At 49.7% G+C, this 20,197-nt stretch overlaps 1 protein-coding gene across 4 annotated transcripts in view; it reads left to right on the top strand.

Moving 5' to 3' along the window:
* LOC103638705 (uncharacterized) overlaps positions 1-15,195 on the top strand; it is a 38,945-nt gene extending 23,750 nt beyond the window's left edge. For all 4 annotated transcript variants that reach the window (XM_008661545.3, XM_008661546.4, XM_020543907.3 and 1 more), the window contains 3 exons: positions 11,623-11,734; positions 14,513-14,597; positions 14,667-15,195. In XM_008661545.3, coding sequence (XP_008659767.1) covers positions 11,623-11,734; positions 14,513-14,597; positions 14,667-14,895 — 426 coding nt within the window. In that variant the 3' untranslated portion in view covers positions 14,896-15,195. The remainder of the gene's footprint in view (positions 1-11,622; positions 11,735-14,512; positions 14,598-14,666) is intronic.
* The last annotated feature ends 5,002 nt before the right edge of the window (positions 15,196-20,197 follow it).

Below are 20,197 nucleotides of genomic sequence, written 5' to 3'. Positions count from 1 at the left end.
GTCGAATGGGCCACGCGTGGCGCAAGCTGGGTCGACTGGGCTACGCGTGACGCAGGAACATACACGAGGAGGCGTCGAGGCCGCGCGTGGCACGAGTAACGGCGCAAGGCGAGGCGTCTGGGTCGTGCGTGGTGCGGGTAGAGGCACAAGCAGTGGTGTGTGAGCCTGGGCAAGCTGGTCGGAGCGACCGGAGTGGAAGGGGAACCAGATCGAAATCTAGGAGAGTCGAGAACGGTGGGTGGGGAGGAGCCAGCAAGGGGAAACACATCTTCATCGAAAAAGACGTGACGAGAGATGAGTATGCGGCGAGTTGTGGGATGGCTCATCGCTTTCGAGGGCGAAGTGGGGAGTGGGATGGCTCACCGCCTTCGAGGGGAGGCACTTTAGGAGATGTGTAGCGGTGTTCAGGGCCTCTACGCAGTAACTGGCAGGGAGAGCCTCTTGAAAGAGGAGGCATCAGATCATGTTGGTGGTGGTGCGAATGATGCGTTCGACCCGACTGTTCTGGGAAGAGGTGTAAGGGCACGAGAGACGCAACTGAACGCCGTGGAAGAGGAAGGAGCGAGATGCATTGTTGTCGAACTCGCGGCCGTTATCAGACTGAAGGGCACGAACTGGGTGGTGGAACTGGGTGGAGACCCAGGCAAAGAAGTGGGTGAGGGTGGCGAACGTGTCCAACTTTAGCCGAAGGGGAAAAGTCCAAAGAAAGTGAGAAAAATCATCCAAAATCACCAAGTAGTATTTATATCCAGAAAGACTGAGTACAGGAGAAGTTCAGAGATCACAATGAATTAGATCAAAAGCTTGCTCAGCTCTGGAAGAAGTTGTAAATGGGAGACAAGTATGTTGGCCTAACTAACAAGCATGACAGAGGCCCTCAAAATGTCCCCTACTATATGCAATATCTAAACTACCGGTGGGCTTGGTCATGACGTCGTGTCCTGGATAGCTGTGACGACGATGCCAAGTGGAGGAGGAGGTGGTGGAGACTAGGGCGGGTGGGGAATATGCGCCGGGGGAGGAAGGCCGGAGCGTATAGAGGGGCCCCGAGCTATCACAGCAGGCGAGGCAGGTCTTGTTGTTCAGATCCTTCACAAAAAACCAAAAGGGTCAAATTCATTGGAACAAGAATTGTCGGTGGTGAACCGACGAACAGAAAGAAGATTGTGAGAAGTTACGAGAAAGACGTTAAGAATGGTTCGGGGAGAATCGAGGCACCTATTGAGGGGACCGACGGAGTGGAACCGTTTCCAACGACGATTGAGGAGGGATGGGAGGAATGGGTGCCGGGGGGGTAGCGGGATAACGTGTCCGCGGTAGAGGTGGTGTGGTATGACGCACCAGAGTCGACCACCTAGTCGGAGGGTGTGGTGTCATCGCCATGGTGCTGTAGGCGGTGGCAAGGGAGGCTGGGTCCCTCCCTCTAGGCAGCGGGGACCAAGCTGTCGGGGTGGGGGTCCCTGGAGGCGGGAGCTGGGGTGGGTTCATCGGAGTCATGCCATAGGGAGGCGCTGTCAGGGGGGATGCTGTAGGAGGACGGTAGGTGCTCGGGTCCTGGCCTGACCACATGGCGATTGTCCCGGTCTAGGGGTTGTAGAATGACGACCACGCCTGGCCGCCACCCCGGCCGGAGGGAGCGCCCCGGGTGTAGCCGCTGCTCCTGCGGCCGCCCTTGTGGGAACGACGACCTCCGTCGGTGTTGGAAGCCGGATGAGGGGCGGCGGGTGGAATGCGGGTGGCATCCCCAGTCGACGGAGGGCGAGGGGCCTGGCCCATGAGGGTGCCTGACCGCTGGGAGGAGCACTATAGAGGGCCGACGCTGGAGCAGAGGCCTCAGTCTCCATGGTGAGTTCCTCGAGGAGAAGCTTATTGTGGACAATGTGGAAGGTCGGGAAGGGCTCGGTCCTCTTGATGAGAGTCTTTAGGTGGTCGTAGCGGGGATTGAGGCCACACAGAAGGTTTAGCACCAATGTACGGTCGACGATGGGCTCGCCGAGGTCGCGGAGAGAGTCCGCCATGCCCTTCATTTGGCGGCAGTATTCTCCCACGGAGAGATCCCCCTGAGAGAATTAGTGAAACTGGGCGTCGAGGTGGAGCGCTCGAGCCTCCCTATTCCTGAGGAACTATCCCCTCAAGAGCGAGCCACACCTTTTTTTTTTTTTTTTTCTCGAACAGCGCAGGAGAACTGCGCGTCATTTCATTTAAGGAAGAAAGTAAGTACAAAGGTCAAGAGTGACCCGAAACACAAACACCGACACACACACGCCATCCCTCAAATACAACCGTCGCGCCACATCAATGAAGAAGGCGACCACAACCTACAGGGCTAAAAAAGCACCAGTAGGCACCGACCCAAAAACAAGTTCCTGGAGTTTGGAAGCTCCAGCCAAACACCACAGCCCCCCTTCCACATTAACAGCTTTTAGCACTTCCTCAACACATGGCCTTGAATTGTCAAAGACACACCTGTTGCGGTGCTTCCAAATCTCCCAAGCCACTAACATAATTAGAGAATTGAGGCCTCTACGAAGCCCCTTAGGAACAGCAGCAACAGTTCTCTTCCACCAACCTGGGAACCGAGACACTGAGGGCTGAGGAGCCAACTGCAGCAGCCCCAACTGATGAAAGATCAGGGCCCAAACTTGGCGAGCAAACACACAACCAACCAACAAGTGATGAACCGTCTCAGACATCTAGTCACAAAGTGGACAAGACACTGGATGGGGCAGATTTCTGCGCTCAAGACGATCAGCGGTCCAAACCCGATTATGGTGCACCAACCATAAGAAGAACTTACAGCGCGACGGGGCCCAGGTTTTCCAGATTCTCTTCCAAGGGCCAAACTTGGTAGAGCCCACGAAGAAGGCCTCATACGCAGACTTGCTGCTATAACAGCCATCATGAGTCAACTTCCATCTGAAATGATCAGGAACATCAGCTTGCAGAACGACCTCCTCAACAAAATCCCAGACCTGGAGGTACTCAATTAAAACCTGAACAGTAAGAGCACCCTTAATATCACGAACCCAACTCCGCCCAAACAAAGCCTGAGCCACAGTCTTTCGCTTAGCAATTCTCATAGGGACAGTTCTGAAAAGATTGGGTGCCATCTCAGCCAAGGTAAGCCCATCCAACCAACGGTCAGTCCAGAAAATAATTTTCTCACCATTCCCAACCACGGCATTCACAGCCATATCGAAGAGGGCCCGAGCTTTATAGGGAATAGAAATTGAGAGTCCAGCCCACGGCCTCTCCACATCAGTCTTCTGAGCCCAAAGCCATCTAATTCTCAAGGCCCAACCTAGAAGCTCAAGATTATGGATTCCAAGGCCGCCATACTGAAGAGGTCTCTGGACCTTATCCCAAGCTACCAAGCAGTTTCCTCCATTAGCTTGTTGATGTCCCTTCCACAAGAACCCCCGCCGCTTTTTATCAACAGCCTTGATGAACCATTTCGGGAGATCCAAAGCTATAAGCCAATAAATAGGAACAGCAGTGAGAACCGCTTTCACAAGCACAAGACGCCCAGCCCTATTCAACAAAGAAGCTTTCCACCCAGGAAGGTAATCAGCCACCTTATCCACAAATGCCAGCAACACCTCTTTAGAAGGCCTACAGGTTGTGAGAGGAAGTCCCAAATAAGTGCAAGGAAAAGCTTTAACCGAACAAGAGAGAGTTTCCACAGAAAGAGCCAGCTCATCGTCGGAACAATGAATAGGGGAGATCGAGCTCTTAACCAGGTTGGTCCGGAGGCCAGAGGCGTGACCAAATAAGTCAAGAATGCGTCTGACAGAAACCAGATCCAGAATGTGAGGCCTCAAGAAAACCACAACATCATCCGCATAGAAGGAAACATGATGCCTGACCTGCTGAACAGCAATAGGTTGAAGCAAACCCAACGAAGTGGCATAGTTGATTAAAGAGTTCAGAGTATCCATGACAAGGATAAAGAGCATTGGAGAAAGAGGATCTCCCTGTCTGAGACCGCGACGATGAATAATGATGTCCCCAGGCTCTCCATTGACTAAAATCTGAGTGGAAGAAGTAGACAGCAATAAACAGAGGAGATCCCGCCAACGCTGACCAAATCCCAATTTCCTTAAAACCTCCAAAAGGAACGACCAAGAAACAGAGTCAAAAGCCTTGGAGATGTCCAACTTAAGAAGGATATGTGGTTCTTTCTTCTTATGCAGCAACTTCACAATTTGTTGGACAAGCATAAAATTGTCATGAATCCTCCTCCCTCTCACAAAGGCACTCTGGTTCACAGAAACCAGTGAGGGAAGCAAAGGGGCCAGCCGAGTAGCCATGAGCTTAGCTACCAATTTGGCAAAACTATGAATCAAACTTATAGGCCGGAAATCCTTAACTTCAACAGCATCCATCTTTTTAGGCAGTAAGGAGATATAAGCCGTGTTAAGCAGGCGGAATTTGGAAACATGACCACGCTGGATGACATCCAAAGACCTCAACACATCATCTTTAATAATATTCCAGCAGGATTTATAAAATCGACCTGTGAAACCATCCGGCCCCGGGGCCTTATCCGGAGGCAAATCTTTTACCACAGCCCACACCTCCTCCTCAAGAAATGGAGCATCTAAAGCAGATAAATCATGATTGTGGATGGCCAACTCATCCAAGTCAAGAGTGTAGCTCCTCTCCTCAGCCCTACCCAAAATGTTCTCATAAAAATCAGAAACAGCCTTCTGTTTATCTTCTTGGGAGGTGACCACCTGATCACCAACGTGCAGCTTAGGAATGAAATTCTTCTTTTTTCTGTATCTAGCCTGCTGATGAAAAAAGGAGGTGTTGGCATCACCCTCCTGAATATACAAAATCCGAGAACGCAGACGGGCGATGGTTCTGACCAGCGAGGCCAAACCAAGACAATGAAGCTTCAACTTCCGTCTCAGCCACTCCTCATCATCAGCAAGAGCCCTTTCATCTCTTTCAATTTCCCAGCGATGGAGAAGCTCTTTAGCAATTTCTAATTGTGATTTGATGCTCCCAACTTTCCTCTGGCCCCACTTTTGCAGGCACCTGCTGAGCCGTTGCAGCTTCATGAACAAACGCTCAACGGCACAAGAAGATCGCACCGGAGCCTCCCAACTTTGCTTAACTGCATCAAACAAACCAGGAACCTTCAACCAGAAGCTCTCAAAATGGAATCTGCGTTTACCCTTGTTGGCCACATTCAAACCAAGCAGGAGCGGACAATGATCAGAGACCCCAGCCGCCAAACTTTGCAAGACAGCATCAGGAAAAATGTCATTCCAGCCATCACAGCAAAAGGCACGGTCCAACCTCACAAGAGTAGGAGAACGCCTTTCATTGGACCAAGTAAATTTCCGACCCAACAACGGAAGCTCCAATAGATCATTATCATCCAAAAAACGCCGGAATCTCCCCATCATAGCCCTATCCAGATTGGCATTATTCTTGTCAGCGGCTTGGTAAATCAAGTTAAAATCACCTGCCACTAGCCAGGGCCCATTGCAAAGAGCCCTAATATTTCTAAGCTCCTGCAGGAACAACACTTTTTCATCATCGCCTTGAGGACCATAGACACCAGAAAACCACCAATTACGACCTTCAGGCTCAGCGAAAAGAACAGAAACAGAGAAATTATCAACCCTTGAAGCGATGGCCTGACAAGAACCCCCCTTCCAAGCAACCAGAACTCCACCTCTAGTGCCAACAGCAGGTAGAGCCACGTAATTATCATAAACAGTCCCAAAAACTGAAAGGAGCACCTGCTGGGTCAAAATAGCGACCTTCGTCTCTTGCAAACAAACAATATCAGCATTACTGGAGAGGATGACATCCCTGACAGCATTACGGCGATCAATCTTATTAAGGCCACGCACGTTCCAAAAAAGAATAGCCGAAGGATTCATGAGGACACAAGAAGTAGAACGACCAATCTGACAAAAACAAATCTTACAGAGTTGTAAGGACCTCCGCAGGCCTCACCTGCTCTCCATCTCCAAATTCCCAGCCAAAGATGGCAGCCATGGCACACACATGAGAACCAGAGGGCGAAGGCTTGAACAGCTTACAATATTTATCTTGAGCATTAGGAGAGGAAATCTCCTTATCATCAAAGCCAAGATGACGCATCACCCTTTTCTGAGCAGCAGAGAGCACCGGCCCTGGAGAACAAGGCGCAGCACCAGCAACACGTCGGCTGCGGCGAGGCAGAGAGCGAGGCAGAGGAGCCTTCCTTCTACTCCTTCGAATCACGGGCTGAGGAAGGAGAGCGTCCACCGGCTTGCAGACCCGGTCCAATGCCAACAGAGGCGAATCCGTCCCTGGAGCAGCCCCAACACCGTCAGGGGCGAGGGGAGGCGGGGCCCCAGGACGGCACCTCCGCCGAGAGTAGACACGCAGGGCCGGCGTAGTGGCAACCACAGCCGGACGGGAAGGAAGCAAGACTGGCTCAGGGAGATCAGACCGAGCTGGCAAGACAAGCGGCGAGACCGGCTCCAGGAGAGTAGGCGCCTCCACCACCGCGAGCGTCGGCGAAGAGGAAGCCCCAGCCAGCCGGGCCCCAGCCAGCAACTCCGCGGAGCCGGAACGAGGAGAGCACGGCGAGGCCGGTAAAAGGGGTCCATCCGTTGCCAAGCCGACAGGGAGTCCGGCAGGAGGACACAGTCCTGTCAGCAGGCCGGGGGAACACCCATCCGTAGCCTCACCCTGGCCCAAACCAGAGAACATGTCCAGCCCAACCGGGTGCTGCATGGGAACGGACGTGCCGCCCCCAAACGAGGCAACAGGAGCAACACATGCAGACGCCGCCGCCAACACATCAGGAGCCGAAACGACTGGGCAGGCCAAAGTACCCTCCTCAACTCCCACGCTCCGGAAGGACGAGCCAGCGGGTGCGTCAACCAAAACAGGATCACAATGAACCATCACAGGAACGGGAGACGCCCCGAAGCCCGCGACACCCGCCTCGACTCCAGCAGCCAATAACTCCGAGCACGCCGGCAAGGAAGAGGAACCGGCCCGGCACGGACCCAGTTCCCGAAGCGATCCACCCACGCCAGAAGCCGTAACCGCCAGTGGATCAGACTGCCGCGGCCGCGAAGGAGAACGGAGCCGACGCCGACGACCCCTGGAGGAGTCACCACCATCGTCCTCATCACTGCCATCAGACGCGGGAGGACCAGGCGCAACAGGAGCGCGAACCTCCGAGAACCGAAACTCAACTGGATAGGATAACACCCGTTTCACAGGAGGGACTTCAACGATGCCCGACGGCGGTTCAACTACCCAGAGATCCCTGGATGAAGGAAGCTTGGACAGATCAGAACACCAAGCCAGACATCTGAAACTTGACAGGTCCAACAGCCCCAGCGTATCAGGATGCACTTGCTGTATCCAGGCATAAGGGCACAGAAGACGATCAGCAGTAGACGTCTCCCACACATGGGCAGGGATGCCACGAAGCTCCACATCAATCAAGGACGGCAGCACACGACCAAGGGCTCCGGCCAAACGATTCCAACGTTTGCACAGAAGACTGAGACCGCCATCCAAGGAACGGACCGGTTGCTGAATGCCAATCAAACGCTCAACCAGAACCAGGTCCGGAAGGACCAACAAGAAGCTCGACTGAGAGGCCCGACGGAGAACCAGAGAGCTTGCGGCAACATCGATCATGGCCGCAATCACCGCCGCCACCTCTCCAGCAGAGACCAGAGGCACATCACTGATAACAGAAACCATGATCGCATTAGCGAGATCCTCCTCGCCACTAGCCACCTGATCGCTCCAGTCAATGATACAAGGAGGAGGCACATCTCCACTAACAGGCACCTGGGCAGGCCCTGGATGCTGAACTGCCACCACAGCAGGGTCGGACTGACCATCACCATGATCCCGCCGAAACCGCGGACGCCGGCGACGACGAGACCTGCCCACCATGCCGCCGCGATCCATGGCAGACAGCCCCGCATCTCCCAGCACCGCACCAGCATTACCAGCCACATCCGCCGGAGAAGACCGTCGCGGAGGGGTAGCACTGGAGACAGGCACAGAAGGAGAGAAACGCCGCCCCATATCCGCCAGGGAAGACCGTCGCGGATGGGCAGAACAAGAGACAGCCACCGCCGGAGAGATACGCCGCCACACAGAAACGCGAGCCGCAGCGGACCTGGCAGCAGGGATCACGCTGAAGGCCGCCCGCGGGCACACCGAAGAATGATGACCAAGGAACTTGCAGCGGAAGCAGCGAGTCGGCGAGCGACAGAGAGCAGCCGTGTGCGACGGCGAAAGGCAGTTGAAACACTTGCCGACGAGGTCCGCCGGGACGGCACGACGAGGAGGACGAGCCGCACGGAGACGGCGACGCCTGGAGCCGCGGGATTCCGCCTTCTGCCAGCCGTTCGGAGCCGGACGCGCGGAACAGGGCGGGAAGACCGTGCGACCTTCCCTCGGACGATCCCGCCGAATGAGCGTGATCCGAGGGGAAAACCGGGGGCAGGCCGTCGAGGGGCAAGCAGCACCAGCGGGAGCCGCCAAGGGCGGAGCGACAGAGCCCGCGGCCAACAGCGCCCGACCACCCACCACAGAACCGGCCGCGCAGGACGCGTCAGAGGAGGAAAGAACAACGTCACGGAAGGAACGATGGATGCCGCCAGGATCGGAGGAATCCGGGCTCTCCGCGCACCAGCGCTCCAGCTTGGAACGCCCACACGAAGCAAGCCGCGCGACGGGGGAGGGAGGGGTCAACGAGGCAGAGGGGGTAGCCGCCGCGCCCGGGGTGAGCAACGACGGGAGGCTAGAGGTGGCCGCCGAGATCGAAGTGAACCGCGGCGGGGGGCTAGGAGAAGACGGGACGTCGCGCGGGGGAGGCGGGGCGTCGCGCGGGGAAGGCGAGACGTGACACATCGCGCCCCACAGCGAGCCACACCTGGCGAGCAGTGTCCGCCTGGTCACGTATGATGTCCTGTAGCTAGGGATGAAAACGGAAACGGTAATTTTCGGATACCGGGAATCGTTTTCGAAGTTTTACCGAAATTTAGGTCTAAACGGAAACGAAAACGGTTACCGAAAATCCGGAAACGGAATCGGTAGAAAAATTTGGAATCGAAAACGGAAACGGTTTAGTCCTTTTCCGACCGTTTCCGGAAATTACCGTTTTTATCCGGTATTTTACCGTCGGTAATAAATTCGGTATTTTTCAGAAAAAATATTAAATCTGAACTGACCTTTATAAATTCATAATAAATTCATCTTAGCTTAGAAAAATGTGAAACTAATTTTATTATTTTTCTAAAATCAAGATCTATCTAATGATACATAGTTTAGAATCATTTGAAATTTTTATAAATCTTATTTATGTTTTCTTATCTATTATTACTCTTGATACATATATTCATAATTTGCACGAGAACTTAAGAAGGACTAAGAGGACACTAACTATATTGACTATGCCAAGTAGTAGGGGTACAAATAGAATGTCAGTGTCATATCATTATACATATCTTGATTCTACTTTATTTAAATGCATAATAATGATTTTATTATTTTATACTTCTTACCTTATATATTTATTGTGACCTCCTACCTTATATATTACTACTAATTTTATATGAATGTATGACTTGCGTGATTTTTTGAAGTCAATTGAGGGTACATGTTAAAGTTTTTACCGATCGAATTTTAGATTCCGATCGTAACCGATGTAATTTTCGTACCGAACTTTCGTTTCCGATGTTTCCGAATTACCGATGTCGTTTTCGTTTCCGGAGTTACCGTTTTCGATCTCGTTTCCGAGGAAAAATATGAAAACGAAAATGGTTTTAATGTTTACCGATCGTTTCCGACCGTTTTCACCCCTACCTGTAGCTCAACGGTGATGATGCCGTTTAGCCACGAGAGGACCACACTGTCCATTTGGTACCACGATGGAGACAGCGGGGCGACGAGGACGTGGTCGGCGAGGGCGTACCACCGAAGTGTGAGAACCACCTGAGCCTGCCAACGAGGGTAGTGGGAGGACTCCGGGTCCAACATAATGGACACGAGTGACCGAATGTTTGTGCATCCCGGCGGTCTGAGTGTTGAGGGCGGCGATGCCGTCGAGTCCGGAGGCGTGGGGAGCCTCGGGGGCTACCGGGGGTCCTCATGGGTGACCGGCGGGCGACCGAGGAGGAGGCACTACGTGGCGCCCATGGCATGCTCCAGGGCCAGGGACACGGCGCGCTGGCGCTCGTGGGAGGCGGTGATGGCCGCCTGTATGGTGGCAATGGCTGTGACGAGCGTGGAGGATGCAGGTGGAGGAGGCATCGATGACACGATGATGCCGGCCCACGTGGTGCCGGTGATGACGAGCTATCGGTCGGTGAAGCCCGGCAGCAGGCGACGTGGGTGCTGCTGTGCAGCGGAGGGCAGTGGCGCAGTGAGCGCGGGAGGAGGGGTTCCAGGGAGGGACCCAAGGCCGGAGATTAAGGGGGCCCCATCCCCGGTGAGCGCGCTGGTGTGGGGGAATGGAGGAAGGCGGTCCATGTGGCGGAGAGGAGACTCTGCACAGGCATGTCAGCGGCGGGGGGGGGGGGGGGGGGGGGGGTGAGCAGGGTGCCCAGTGCGTTTGCTGGCATCGTGGTGGCGGCGGATTGGGCGAGCAGGGTGCCTAGTGCGCCTGCTGGCAGCGGACTGGGCGAGTAGGGTGCCCAGCGTGCCTGCTGGCGTCATGGTGGCGGCGGACTGTGCGCCAGCCGCGCTCGTGCTTGTGTCCACGACGGCGGGGCTCTACGGATCCATGAAGGGGCCGACAAATGAGGTGCAGCCGATGGCGGGTTGGGGAGGAGACCGGCCGGCGGCAGGCTTGGAGGCTGGCGACGGGCAGGTGTAGATCTACTGGCTGCGGCGGAGGGAAGGGGAAGGAGCGGCCGACGGTTGCAGAAGCGCTGGCGAGGGAGTGGCCGGCTGCTGGGGACGCCGGCGGCAGGGGGAAGGGCCGCGGCGGGGGATGCTGGCGGCTTGGGGAAGGACCAGCGGTGGGGGCACCGGCGGCGGCTGTTGGTGCAGCGGCTGGGCGGGGAGGGAAGGGAGAAAATGAAACCTAGCTCTATACCATGTGGGAAACACTAACCCTAACTCAGGGTTGGGTGTTGTATTAATAGACCAAGTTAGTTGAGCCTGACCCATTACACAGGAGTGAGACTGTAATTACAAGGGGCTAATCCCAAAACTCTAAACAGCTACTCTAATATACAAGATATCCTAGAAGATGCTAAGTTATGGGGACTTGTTGGAGCTTCAGATATTAGAAGACTGTGGCCTTGATTTAGTAAGCTGGCTTTCCTCCCCCCTGTTTTGTTTTGTTTATGTTTGCTTGGTCTCCATTTTTCTGCTTATTTTTGTTATTGTTTTGTGCCTCCTTTTGGCTGCTTGTACTTTGTCTACTTTAGACCTTTGTCCTCTTAATATAATAGTACACAGTTCTTCAGCGTATTCGAGAGAAAAAAAGAAAAAGCACGTCACATCACTAATCAGTTTTCTTTGTTTGAGCATAGTTATACCAAACTCCTTTTTCATCAAAATCGCTGTCATGTATTGGAGGCCATAGAAGAGTCCTGTTTACTAACGTGCATTTTTCATTTTGTGCAGGAAACAAGCTTGCTGCTTGGAAATCTTATTGATGTTTTAGAAGAAATCAAATTATCTAAGTTGGAGTTAGTAAATCTTACCTCCGCTGCTTTTGTTTTGGAGTCCCAGACACGTATGCTCTCTCTTCTACCTTTTATCTTCAAGTACTGGTGTATTTTTGTCATAAATATGACGTCATAAATATTTTTGTAAATGCATAAACTGTTGTTACTTTGAGGGTAGGTGGATGTCAGTGCCTAAGGAGGCCCACGGAGGGGCTGCGGCAGCAGCAGCCATAGGCCCTTCAAGGGGGATTAGATAAAAATAGTTAGAGATAAGATTAGAAGATTAGTTGAGATTATTTAGTAGATTAATTGAGATTATCTAGGAAGGTTATCAGTTAGTAGTTTGTTGAGAGTTTTTAGTCAGGGCCTAAGGAGGCCCACGGAGGGGCTGTGGCAGCAGCAGTCATGGGCCCTCAAAGGGGATTAGATAAGGATAGTTAGAGATAAGATTAAAAGATTAGTTGAGATTATTTAGGAGATTAGTTGAGATTATCTAGGAAGGTTATCAGTTAGTAGTTTGTTGAGAGTGTTTAGGAGAGTTTTAAGGAGATAAGGATCTCTAGCTAGATAGGGATGGCCAGCCGACCTATTTATGTAATCAATGGATGAGAAATAAAGCAGGCAAGAATTAGAAGGGAGAAACCCTCCTCTTGCTCGGCCGTGGGCAGAGACCCCCGGCCGACATTCCTGCCCATCGATACCCCTCTCCAATCCCTTACCGATCTAGCGACCATAACATCTGGTATCAGCTAGCTTGGGTTTCGATCTAATCCCATGGCTTCTGCTGCCAATTTCGCGGCGTCATCCTGGCAACCGGTGTCCCCATCTCCATGGACTGCGTCGCATGTCACCTTCGTCACGCCGTACTGGCAACCGACGTCCCTATCTCCATGGGCTGCGCTGCATGCCACCTTCGTCACGCCATCCTGGCAACCGGTGTCCCTATCTCCATGGGCAGTATCGCCTACCAATTTTGTCAGCACATCCTGGACGCCGACGTGCCCATCCTCAGGGACAACGCCAAATTTCGTCACATCATCTTCGTTGACGGCGTCTCCGTCCTCATGGACGACGCCACTATGGGCAGCCACGGCTCAGCAATCACCAGCTCCATCGATGGGGGACTTGTGGACCAACATAAGGGCTGATCTCGCAAAGATGCAAGTGACGCTCCAGAAGGTTGAGCAAGGGCTGCTGCAAATCAAGTCAGCAGTGCAACATGAGCAGCACCAGTTGGCGTTGTCCGCACGGCTCCGGACGACGTCGGCGGCTGTGGACATACAAGATGCTGTTCGTGGCTTCCTTGCACGACGAAGAGTGTGGGAGATGCGCCGGCAGATGCTCGAGGCAGCCTTGGTGACAGTTGACCTCGGCACACGGGGGCACGACCTCGCCCTATCGGACGACCATCAACAGCGGCACCGGGCCGCTATCTCCAAGGGAGAGCATGATACGTGTCTCGCGGGCGACAAACTTCAACTCTACGGCAGCGGCGTTAGGGAAGGCACTCACCTCATCATCGGCAGGGCGCACTATTTAGCGCCACCACATTCCGCTACTGGCCGCCACGAGGGCGCCTCCGTTGGTTATTGTTGCGACCTATTCCAGGTGCCCGTCCATGTGCTCTCCTTTCGTCCAGATGGCGTCCATGGGATCCATGTGGCTGCACACGTGCAAGTCCAATGTGCGGAGGGTGTCCGTCTTATCGTATGGGGTCAAAAAAATTCAGATTCGAAATAATAAGATAAGTCGAGATGTAAAAGGCTTGTCTTCTAGGTGTCTAGTTTTGGGTCAAGTAGTCTCGGTCTTTGAGCACCCGTTATGCTGCAGCTCGAGGACGAGCTGCTTATCCAGAAGGGGTGTAGTGTCAGAGCCTAAGGAGGCCCACGGAGGGGCTGCGGCAGCAGCAGCCATAGGCCCTCCAAGGGGGATTAGATAAAGATAGTTAGAGATAAGATTAGAAGATTAGTTGAGATTATTTAGGAGATTAATTGAGATTATCTAGGAAGGTTATCAGTTAGTAGTTTGTTGAGAGTTTTTAGGAGATAAGGATCTCTAGCTAAATAGGGACGTCCAGTTGGCCTATTTATGTAATCAATGGATGAGAAATAAAGTAGGCAAGAATTAGAAGGGAGAAACCCTCCTCTTGCTCGGCCGTGGGCAGAGGCCCCCGGCCGACGTTCCTGCCCATCGATACCCCTCTCTAATCCCTCACCGATCTAGCGACCATAACAGTGGACGCTGTGCATTTTCTTTTCAGTAAAACTACTCCCTCCAGATGCCAAAAAATGGTGATTTATCCATGTTTTTGTAGATGAATGCACATCTGGAAAACTGAGAGAAAGAGAGAGCTTTTGGCTTAGGCAATGGTTTCAGTGTTAAAATTGAAGAGGACTTGTTTACCTTGTGCTTTCAATAGTGAATTTGGTAGGAGAGCTCCAACGTCCAAGCTGATTTTATATTAAATTCATTGAAGTTAATACCTAGTTACCTACTCTCTCCTTTCCATGTTATAGTTCACTTCAGCTTTGTCCTAATTCCTAAGTCAAAAACTATGACCAAGTTTATAGAAAAAGTCGCCAATATACAACATCAAATTAATTTGATTGTAACTGAACTTGTAGACTTCTGTATATTTTTCTACAAATAGAAACTTGGTCAAATATACATAGGTTTGATATAGGAAAAAACTTAAGTAAACTGTAATTTGGAATGGAGGGAGTAAGAAATAAAATCATAAATATGTCTATCACTTGCAGATGGCATTCTGTACTTTTGTGTAGCTGCCCTAAGCAGGACCTAAATGTCTGGATAATACAACGTTTGTGCTGTTTTATGTCTTATAGGTAAACTTGGCCTCCACCTGTCTTTCATGAGTTTCAAGAGTGGCAAGAAGATTGCTTTCATCATCGACATGACAGACTTGAACCGGTTCGTTAACTACAACTATTTTATTTACACTGATCTACTTGTTGCTAAAACTTGTTTGATTTGAAACAGCTCGGTCTACCCTTCTGAACCATCTGAGCTCATTAAGGTTTTTGAAGCACATACTACGCTAGCACAGCCAAGCATAGACGAGACCATGGCTTCTATAAGGAACCTGCAATCTGGTCGCACAGCAATACTAAGATTGTGCCGGATGGTATCCCGGCTGATTCATGGTTACAATGATGACCTGATCACTGGAGTGCAAGCTGTAGGAAGTAAACATCATCCGGATATGTAGGTAGTAGGCATTAACAGTGTTGGTTTTGTTTTTGTTTTTGCATGTAGGCTTAAGATGTTTGAATGCATAAAGCAGTCCTTTTCAGGTGGACGTGCAAGCGATTTTGGTTACTGCAAATCCTTGTAACTGCCCGTTTATTACAGCAACAATGCATAACTGGTAGCTTGGTGCGTTAGAGTGATGGATTACAGTCTTGCAGATATGTCGGCACTGTTGTATACGAGTTAGTCTAAAAGGAGCCAGGCTAATGTTTTCTCCCCGCAGCTGGGACTGTTGCTGAAAGATTGTGCATTTTTTTTACAACGACTCCAATATATTTAATTAAGCATTGTTACGCAAACACCTCTAGAAAAGGTGAAGAAAAGATTTAATAAAAAGTTCGACGATGACACCACCCAGGTTCAGAAACGCTGGTGCTGGTGCGGAAAGGTTTCGCTATTTGGAGCTAAGGCTGTGTGCAGCGCTAAACGCTAGCCATCCCCCTCCTCTTGCATGCTGGCTGTAGGGGGCACCTCACGGCCGCAGTGGTGCCCCCTATCCTTCTCTCTCCTTCTAGATCTAGCGTGTCACTGTTCATCACCCTAAACACTGTGCTGTGGGTCCACGAGTAATTATTAGTAGATAAAAAATTGATAGTTGATATAGAAAATGATATTTTATAATTGTAGTGGGGTATAGAAGAGTATTTAGGGGGAACCGCTGCGGGAGATGAAAAAATAGGGGGAAAAATAGGGGGAAAAGTGACATATGGGAAAAATTTAGGAGTAACGGTTGCGGATAGCCTAAGCCTATTTTCAATATATTATATTTTATAGAATATCTAATCTAAAGCTGGCATGCCATTCATATGAAACTAGATGAACGTCCATTAGTGATAAGATATATCAAAATTCAAAAAGATTAGTCAGCCAATGTTTCTTATTTAAAGCTTGCTTGACATGTATAAACTTGATAGTATAGCTAGGGGTGGTAATGGATCATGACCCTAATACTTGCTTCACAAACCAACAAGGCCCTTAATTTTGTTAGTTCAAAATTATATTGTTTTATGATCCGGCTCTAACTTGACTCGATCCTTAAATTTGCTAGGCTAAATTAAATGGCCCATTACCACCCCTAAGTATAACATGTTTGGTGTAGAATGGATGAGACAAGTCTTCAAACGATATACCACATACCGTTTTTATTGCAAATTTGAGACATACATGCACAGAGGACGAACTCAAGAAAGTTTTATCAATGTATGATGTGTGGATTCTTTTAATTTGTTTGTGAAGTGGATCCATAGTAATGAAATTGCGTATTGATGTTCTATATTATCAGGGCATCTAAGTTTCATGTCCTTAAAATACGTAGCCATGGTGGAGTGCTTGTAGTTTTTTTTTCTAATTTTACGGTATACCTACCTATACATTTAGGGCCTGTTCGGTTCCTAAGAAAATAGCTACTCGTAACCATTCCTAGCCAGATTATTTGTCTAATTTATATAGGGTTTGATCATATGGAATAATTCCAGGGTGAATTTCGCTCTAATTTATATAGGGTTTGATCATATGGAATAATTCCAGGGTGAATTTCGGCTCAAACGAACAAGCCCTTATCGATTTAGCTAGAGATGCGAGGAAAACTTATATTAGTATTGTGGCTTTGGTGGCGGCGTAGACATAATAGAGCAAATAGGAAGGCATGCAAGAGGTGGCACTGGAGCTGATGTTGACAATGGTGTCACACTTCGTCTCGAGTCTCGACCGTGCCTGACAGGATAGCATGCGTGACCCGCGTGACGCCCGCGACGTTGACCTAGATCAGGCTGCGCATTAGCTCCTCATCCACCTCGTGGAAGTAGCACGCGTACAGATAAGACAACCCGTCGTGGACCTGGATGGAGTCTTGAGCACCTCAACGCTAGCCACGAGCCCCTCGAGATCGTTGCCGGAGGCATGGGGGTCGAGGAGGAGGTGAATGGCAAAGGTGAGGGAGGGGACCAAGGGGGATATGTCACGGCATGGCAGGGGTCCGGGGAGGCAGGAGCAACACACAAGGGCAGACACAGGTGAGGGTCGAAGTGGAGGGAGGCGAGGAGCACACGATGTGCGAGGCTTGCGCCCGACGATGGAGCGGAGGGGGGCGTCGGTATGGATGACCAAATGAGTTGTGCCTAGTGGGCCAGCCCGAGGCACGACCCATTTAATAGAGTCGTGGCCCGACTCGACACTATTAAAATGGGACCCGTGCCAGCCTGACCCGAGAGGCGTGTTATGCTTGGGCCGCTGTCTCGGCCTGTAGTGCCGGGCCGGTCTGACATGATTATATTTTTATTATTTTGAAAACCTAGTGTACACATATTTATGACAACTATTGACTATTAGACACAAATTTGTTTGGGCTCAAGTGGCTAGCAGAGCATAACTAGTGTTGTTTGTTGCCTCTACGAGGGCACACAGGTTCAATCCCCACGAATTAATTTTGGATGCTTTTCCTAGGGGCGGGCACTTTTTTACCATAAACCGAAAACCGAACCGAACCAAAATTTTGGTATTTTTGGTAGTTCGTTTTGGTTTTTATATCTCATAAGTTTAGTTTTTAGTATCGTAATCGGTTTTCACCGAATACCGAACCGAAATACAAAAAACCGAATACCAAACTTTATCAATTCTAAAATTTGACTTTTTGATTATGTATGTGTGAAGCAATTAAATTGGTATTCACTTATTTATATGTGACGCATGATGTATCTCTAAATATCTATACCTATATAATTTTTACTTTTTAAAATTATGTGTAATCTATCGTATAATTTTGTTGTATGTGTTTTCTTGAGTATAAGTTTGGTATTCGGTTTTTACCGAAAAACCGAAGTAAAAAACCGAAACCGAAGTTCTCGGTTTCCATGTTCTAGAAAACGATTGGTTTTTAATGTCTAGAAAACCGAAGTTTTTTAAAACCGAAAAACCGAACCGAAATTTAAAAAAACCGAATGCCCAACCCTAGCTTTTCCTATAGGCGTCGGGGCGAGGGGCATGGTTCCACCCGTGGTCTATATTATCATCTTAATATGTAGTAGAGATTACATAAGATATAACTATGATAAATTGTTTTTAAACCCGCTACAAAATATTAAAAACTAGCATATATGAGAGTATAGGATGTGGTATGATTAAGTTTCAATGTCTAAGGTTTCGTAGCTAAACAATATCTTCCTTAAGGGAAAATATAATAAGATGATATATGTGGGTTATACCATTTTAGATCTATGGTAATGTGGATGAAAGAGAAATAGAGAAAAAACGGACTGCCCACTAATAGCGAGCTGAAAGCAAGCTGCTTATAGACCGCAACATAGTTGGTGAGAGGAAGATGAACCAAGTATTAAATCTACATCTTGTTATGACTAGGCTTTTGTTAGTTATATGTGACGTGTTAACATCATAAAATCCACTCTAGGCTATATTATTAACTTTGTTCTAAGATACACTTTTCTTCTCTTTCTTTTTAACTCCTCTTATCATGTTATTAAAAATGCTTACTATACATCTTCGCATATAAAAATCTCTGCTTGGCAGCATTGGCCTGATGCTGTGCACTTTACTACCAATATATACACTCACATTTTTCCTATGTGCCTGAAAGCACATTGCAACCAACGGTGTCCTTGTGAGCATTGGACCCTGATAGTTATTATACTTGTTGATCCCAAGTCAACTACTTGCTCCAAATGATAAATGGTGTGCACAAGCCCCTAAAGTTTTTTATGGCTAACATAGTGTATTTGGTAATAATCATAATAAGTTTGTAGAACTATAACCATAAAGCAACGTGTCGTTGCACATCTCGCTGGAAGTTGAAAATAACCCTTCAACATTGAGGGAAAACATGCAGTATTCATGCCACTGCATCAATCTAAGTCTAAAGCTCACTGCATATAACCCCTATCTGTATCTACGTAAGATTTCCCAAATATATCACCACATAGCATACATTGGCCACATCTGGATGATTGTGGTTGGGGATTTTATTTGTATGCTTTTAAAACATCTCAACATCAAGGGGAGAAATGCCCATCAAGTGTAATACCTAAATATTCTATTAAACACACAAAAGCCAAACTAAATCTGTTGCTCAGTGTGTACTCCTATGTATATGGAGTTTGCTAGAAATCGTTGAGGAGTAACCATATTGGTTTGAATGCTTCTACCTGATGTATATGTGGATATACCTAGGATTAATATCATATCCACATTTGACTTATTGCCATTTGATCTATTTTGTGGGGACGCCTGCGAATATGATCTATTGGCCTTAGTCAAAGCATATGTTCTGATTGTGGATTCATGTGGTCTGTGATAACTCTCCTCCGATTAATTCACCCTGATGTTGATTTGCCTCACAAAGAGGTTCATCTTGATGATGAAATTTGTCGATGTTCGGACTAATGGTCCTAACCAACTAGTAAATAATGTCACATGCCCAGAATCTAGATGGTGCACGAGTTGACACAAGAAGTTTATCCTGGTTCGGGCAATGCAAAGCCCTACTTCCAGCAGAGGGGGATGAGGCTTATATTACTCGCACGAGGGTAGTGCCTGTAGTAGGGATTACAAGCGCAACGGGAGAGGGGAAGTCCCCAAGTCCCTAGAACTGATTGAGGCAAGTGTCGATATCGTAAGACTTGGTGGAAAACTACTGAATGTTCGCCCCTTTTCTTGGAAGAACTACCACCACCCTATTTATACACCTAGGAGATGTATGCTGTGAAGCCCGGGGCCATCGTATTCCCAAGGGAGATGTCTTGGCGTCTTGTAAGTGATATGACGATGTACTTGTGCTTGCTGATTTCCTGCTGAGAGCCGAGGTCGAGGAATTGGCCGTACACCCAAGCCCTAGGGAGGGGTAGCCCATACCATAGTTGTTGTAACAGCTCTTCGGTATGGGTAAAATCCTGCTTACAGGGTGCGTCAACATCCCTGTGCCGGGTGACATTGTGATTCCTTTGCTGCGAATATCGAGGTTGGAGCCCTGCTCGGGTGAGGCAGAAGTCTTCCCGAGGCGATGGATGAGCCATCCTTGACGTGTGCCACAGTTGACAGAGTGGCCGCCTGCGGGATTCATGGTGGGGCTGGTAGCCGAAGCTGAGTTCGGGCAAGGCAGAGAAATTACCCCAGGCCGAGCTTAGTGTCGGGTGAGACGGAGATTGCACTCGAGGTCGCGCCCGGCGTCGGGCAAGGCGGAGATTTGCGCCCGAGGGCCGGTCTGCTTCTCCTATCGTTTTAGATGTCCCATCGGGGGGATGACAGGCGGCGTG

This window comes from Zea mays, chromosome 9 (genome assembly GCF_902167145.1).
Source record: "Zea mays cultivar B73 chromosome 9, Zm-B73-REFERENCE-NAM-5.0, whole genome shotgun sequence".
Taxonomy (NCBI): domain Eukaryota; kingdom Viridiplantae; phylum Streptophyta; class Magnoliopsida; order Poales; family Poaceae; genus Zea; species Zea mays.
Note: the sequence above shows the minus strand (reverse complement) of the source record. Positions and strands in the feature narration are given on the sequence as shown.